The following is a 6,046-nucleotide window of genomic DNA, read 5'->3' as shown; positions in this document are numbered from 1 at the left end:
TTTTCCAGCCTGTGGCCACTGCTGAGTTTTCCAAATTTTCTGGCATATTGAGTGCAGCACTTTCACAGCATCATCTTTCAGGATTTGAAATAGCTCCACTGGAATTCCATCACCTCCACTAGCTTTGTTCGTAGAGATGCTTTCTTTTTTTTTTTTTTCGTAGAGATGCTTTCTAAGGCCCACTTGACTTCACATTCCAGGATGTCTGGCTCTAGGTCAGTGATCACACCATTGTGATTATCTGGGTCGTGAAGCTTTGTACAGTTCTTCTGTGTATTCCTGCCACCTCTTTTTAATATCTTCTGCTCCTGTTAGGTCCATACCATTTCTGTCCTTTATCGAGCCCATCTTTGCATGAAATGTTCCCTTGGTATCTCTAATTTTCTTGAAGAGATCTCTAGTCTTTCCCATTCTGTTATTTTCCTCTATTTCTTTGCATTGATCACTGAGGAAGGCTTTCTTATCTCTTCTTGCTATTCTTTGGAACTCTGCATTCAGATGCTTATATCTTTCCTTTTCTCCTTTGCTTTTTGCTTCTCTTCTTTTCACAGCTATTTGTAAGGCCTCCCCAGACAGCCATTTTGCTTTTTTGCATTTCTTTTCCAAGAGGATGGTCTTGATCCCTGTCTTCTGTACAATGTCATGAACCTCAGTCCATAGTTCATCAGACACTCTATCTATCAGATCTAGTCCCTTAAATCTATTTCTCACTTCCACTGTATAATAATAAGGGATTTGATTTAGGTCATACCTGAATGGTCTAGTGGTTTTCCGTACTTTCTTTGATTTAAGTCTGAATTTAGCGATAAGGAGCTCATAATCTGAGCCACAGTCAGCTCCTGGTCTTGTTTTTGCTAACTGTATAGAGCTTCTCCATCTTTGGCTGCAAAGAATATAATCCATCTGATTTCGGTGTTGACCATCTGGTGATGTCCATATGTAGAGTCTTCTCTTGTGTTGTTGGAAGAGAGTGTTTGCTATTACCAGTGCGTTCTTTTGGCAAAACTCTATTAGCCTTTGCCCTGCTTCATTCCGTATTCCAAGGCCAAATTTGCCTGTTACTCCAGGTGTTTCTTGACTTCCTACTTTTGCATTCCAGTCCCCTATAATGAAAAAGACATCTTTTTTGGGTGTTAGTTCTAAAAGGTCTTGTAGGTCTTCATGGAACCATTCAACTTCAGCTTCTTCAGCGTTACTGATTGAGGCATAGACTTGGATTACCGTGATATTGAATGGTTTGCCTTGGAAACGAACAGAGATCATTCTGTCGTTTTTGAGATTGCATCCAAGTACTGCATTTTGGACTCTTTTGTTGACCATGATCTCTACTCCATTTCTTCTAAGGGATTCCTGCCCGAAGAAGTAGATATATTGGTCATCTGAGTTAAATTCACCCATTCCAGTCCATTTTAGTTCGCTGATTCCTAGACTGTCGACATTCACTCTTGCCATCTCTTGTTTGACCACTTCCAATTTGCCTTGATTCATGGACCTGACATTCCAGGTTCCTATGCAATATTTCTCTTTACAGCATTGGACCTTGCTTCTATCACCATTCACATCCACAGCTGGGTATTGTTTTTGCTTTGGCTCCATCCCTTCATTCTTTCTGGAGTTATTTCTCCACTGATCTCCAGTAGCATATTGGGCACCTACTGACCTGGGGAATTCCTCTTTCTGTATCCTATCATTTTGCCTTTTCATACTGTTCATGGGGTTCTCAAGGCAAGAATACTGAAATGGTTTGCCATTCCCTTCTCCAGTGGACCACATTCTGTCAGACCTCTCCACCATGACCCACCCGTCTTGGGTGGCCCCACGGGCATGGCTTAGTTTCATTGAGTTAGACAAGGCTGTGGTTCTAGTGTGATTAGATTGACTAGTTTTCTATGATTATCGTTTCAGTGTGTCTGCCCTCTGATGCCCTCTTGCAACACCTACCGTCTTACTTGGGTAACTCTTACCTTAGACGTGGGGTATCTCTTCATGGCTATTCCAGCAAAGCGCAGCCGCTGCTCCTTACCTTGGACGAGGGGTGTCTCCTCACCGCCGCCCCTCCTGACCTTGAACGTGGAGTAGCTCCTCTAGGCCCTCCTGCTCCCACGCAGCCACAGCTCCTTGGACGTGGGGTTGCTCCTCCCCTTGGAGACAGCTGAATCTGTTTGTTTGTTTGTTTTACCATGTTGCCTTGGGGAAAAGGATCGGCAGGGTTTGAGAGAGGAAATGAACACCATCCCCGCCCCAGGGGACAGTCTTGCTGGCCCTGAGATGTCTCCAGCTTCCTTTACCAGGGCGACTCGTGGCCAGAGCTGCCACTCAAGGCATGATCATGGCCCAGAGAGAGTGTAGAACCTGGCCTATATCACATTCCTAGCAGCGGAATTGTGATTAGAAGCCAGACTTCTGACTGTCCACAGAGCGCTAACTCAGATAAAAACCAGCACTTATCAGACGCTGACTTCATGCCTAAAGGAAATCAGTCCTAAATATTCATTGGAGGGACTGATGCTGAAGCTAAAGCCCCAGTACTTTGGCCATCTGATGCAAAGAACTGACTCATTGGAAAAGACCCGGATGCTGGGAAAGATTGAGGGCAGAAGGAGAAGGGGATGACCAAGGATGAGATGGTTGGATGGCACCACCGACTCAATGGACATGAGTTTGAGCAAGCTCCAGGAGTTGGTGATGACAGGGAAGCCTGGCGTGGTGCAGTCCATGGGGTCGCAAAGAGTCGGACGCGACGGAGCGACTGAACTGACTGACGGACTATACTGCATGCCACGAGCTTTGTAGGCAGGTTTCCCAGTGAGGTAGGTCAGAGGCCTGAGATGCCATCCCACCTTCTCATCTGGGACTTAGAGCCCAGGACAGGGGCCTCTCATCCTGGCCCTTCATCTGGGACCAGGCCTGAGGCCAGAAGCCCACCAGGAGCAGGAGGGCCTGGGGGTGGGACACAGACCTTGTGCGCCTTTGTCCTCCTCCAGAACCATAACCTTGTCCTCTTCCCCTGGCCTTGGCCAAGCTCTGTGGGGGTCATTCATTCATTCCCACTGCAGCATCTAAGAACCAAGACGTTGAGCTGCCGGGGGGATCTCGGGCAGCTGGGGCCTCAGCTCTCACCCGCCAAAGCTGGCCCCGGGGGTGTCCGGAGTGGGGGGCCCTTTCCTGGGCTCACATCCCTGCTCCCCGCGCAGTGCTCAGCGCTCTCCAAGCTGAACGCCGAGGTGGCCTGTGTCGCTGTGCATGATGAGAGCGCCTTCGTGGTCGGCACCGAGAAGGGGAGAATGTTCCTGAACGCACGCAAGGAGCTGCAGTCAGACTTCCTCAGGTTCTGCCGTGAGTACTCGGGGCTCCAGAGGGCCAGGGCCCACAGTCCTGGAGGACAGGAGAGCTGGCACCTCCCTGGGTCCCTGGCGCAACACCAGGTGGCCGGCCCTGTGTCGGGGGAGACACGGGGCAAGCAGGGTGGGTGCAGGCTTCCCAACGTGGCATTTTCGGGGTGGAATCACACCACAGTCCCTCGGCCAAGAGAGATGAGCCGACCCAACCCTGGGTGGTCCAGATGCGGCCACCTCCATCCGCTGAGGGACAGAAATGGATACTGAGGCCCAGCACTGTGGCCCCATTCCTGCGCATCCCTGACGCGGGGACCGAGTCCACGTGCTTGGCTGATAATTATTGAGCGCCTGCTGCGTGCAACACCCCTGAAGCACTAACTCCCTCATCCTGACGTCAGCCCTGGGAGGCTGGTGCTGACCCCGTCACGGTAAAAGAATCTTGGAGCCGCCTACTGGAGGCCCCTGGGGATGAAGTGACTGAGGACTCGTCCAGCACGTAGGGAACGCTCTAGAAACAGGAGCAGTTAGGGATGAAGTGATGAAGAGGGCTGGGCGCTGGCGCTCTTTGCTGTTCCCAGCAGGCCCAGGGGACAGTCGTCCCCGATATACAGATGAGAACATGAGATGCAGTGAGCATAACCGCGGGCCGGGGGAGGTGTGAAACGCAGCCGACAGGTGATGGAGGCAGGGTCTACCCTTTCTAAATGGGGGGTGCAGCCTCTGTGCACCCCCTGGGACCCCTACCAAGGACTCCTGGTCGCTCCCAGAAGAGATGAGCCCTCCGAGCTGTAAGCCAGTAGCCCCGATCCAGAGGGGTCACTCTGAAGCCCCCAACTCTTCAGTGCTACCTGGGCCTACAGGGCTCCTTGGAAGCAGGCCGGGCCTCTGCGTTCTCTCCTCCCCGCATCCCTGGTGCCCAAGCACACACCCCCGGCTCCGTGTGTGTCCCTGCTCACCGCCGCCTCCATCCCTGCTGTTCCCCTCTCCTGACAGGCCTTCCCGCCCCCCTGTGCCTGGCAGACGCCCCCCCAGCCTTCAGACTCACACCCCTCCCGGCCTCATCCATGCCCCTCCGCCCCAGCGCCCAGACTGTGGCTGCCCACCGCCCACTCCATGCACTCCTCCTGTGCCCACAACTTCCATCTGCACGCCTGGTGCCCCAGCTTGGTGGTGAGCTCCCCAGGAAGGGGGTTGGCTTCCCCTCTGTGGGAGGTTAGAGCCCAGGTGGGCATGCAAGCCCATGGTTTGGGGGACTCAGAGCTCTTGGGGGCTAAGAGCGGGCCCTGGAGCCAGACGCCTGGGGCCTCATCCCGGCTCTGCCACCTGCTGGGCCTCAGTCTCCTCATCTGTGAAAGGGGACCGTGGTGCTACCCTCTCCTGGGTCAAGCTGAGGATTAAACGGATTAATACATGGCGAGCACCTAAAACTGCTGGGCACGTAGTTCATGCTCCATAAACGCCAGCCATTGTTTTCCTCGCTGTTAGTAGCCCTTTCATTACCCCACCCCGGGTCCTGGACTCTGGGATTAGCCATTTTTGGGAAGGCTGACCCCCGGTGCTGGGACACACCATTGTATCCTTACTAGGGTCCAGCTGCTTCCTCAGCCAAACCCCTCCACCACCCGGCTCTCGGAACCTGTCTGCTCTCCAAGCTTGGGCAGGAGACCTGGACCTGGGTAGGGTGGGCAGTGGTGGGGGTCTGTGGCCCTAGTGGGCCAGCCTGGGAGCCAGCCCAGAGCCTGGAGAAGGTGCACCTGGCTTCCCAGAGCCAGGCAGAGCCGCTATTTATAGCGCCGGGAACTTGGCTGGTTTATTTCAAGCTTCACAGGTCCCCAAGGAGAGCAGACTCCAAGCTGAGATGGGGGGGCCCCCGGGCCCTCCTCTCATTCTCTTTCCGACGAAGTTTCTAGCATCTTCCCCACGCTCCCAGGCCCCCACCCTGGCCCAGCCTGGCATGAAGCACTTCACAGCCCCCTTCAGCCTCCTGCTGGAGTCCCCATCATCTCCCCATTTGGCATAGCAGAGAGGTAGGACCTCGATTGGTTAAGACAGAAAGGGGTGCTGGACCGGACATTCGTTGAACCCCAGTTCTGCCCCAGGCCAGCTAGTCTCCTGGTTGAGAGCTCACAGGCTGAGGCCCGGAGAGGGAAGGGACTTACCCAGGGTCAGCCGGTGAGTTAGAGGTAAGCAGGGATGAGTGCCCTGTGCTGGGCACTGGGCACTCAGATGACCAGCCTGGCCCTAGGCAGGGTGGCTGGGGCAGACCTCACTCACTCATTAATCCTTCCTTCATTCCTCCGTGGGCACTCCGTGTTGCGTGCCCAGCTGCAGGACTCGACCCAAGCCAGGGACATCCCCGCTCACTGGGCTGGTGGTGAGGTGAGAACTCGCCACGGCCTCACGTGCTCTGTGTCCCGCAGGAGGGGCCCCGTGGAAGGAGCCGGAGGCAGAGCACCCCAAGAAGGTGCCACGGGGTGAGGGTGGCGGCCGGAACGTCCCACGGTCAGCCCTGGAACATGGCTCGGACGTGTACCTTCTGCGGAAGATGGTAGAGGAGGTGTTTGATGTTCTTTATAGTAAGATCCTTCCTCATTCCATTTGGGGCCCCCAGGTGGGTGGGAGCCCCCGGCCCCACCCTCCCCAGCTGAGGAGGCCCTGCTCCCGCCACTGCAGGCCGTGGGCAAAACCTCAAGGCGTGGGGCCTTCTC

General features: G+C 54.5%; 1 protein-coding gene across 1 annotated transcript in view; it reads left to right on the top strand.

Moving 5' to 3' along the window:
• GTF2IRD1 (GTF2I repeat domain containing 1) overlaps positions 1 to 6,046 on the top strand; it is an 80,738-nt gene that overhangs the window by 3,349 nt on the left and 71,343 nt on the right. Inside the window, 2 exon segments of the mRNA XM_010854280.1 lie at positions 3,195 to 3,336; positions 5,759 to 5,914. Coding sequence (XP_010852582.1) covers positions 3,195 to 3,336; positions 5,759 to 5,914 — 298 coding nt within the window.

This window comes from Bison bison, unplaced genomic scaffold (assembly GCF_000754665.1).
Source record: "Bison bison bison isolate TAMUID 2011002044 unplaced genomic scaffold, Bison_UMD1.0 scf7180017864340, whole genome shotgun sequence".
Classification (NCBI taxonomy): domain Eukaryota; kingdom Metazoa; phylum Chordata; class Mammalia; order Artiodactyla; family Bovidae; genus Bison; species Bison bison.
The sequence above is the reverse complement of the archived record's forward strand: the minus strand, read 5'-3'. Positions and strand labels throughout refer to the sequence as shown.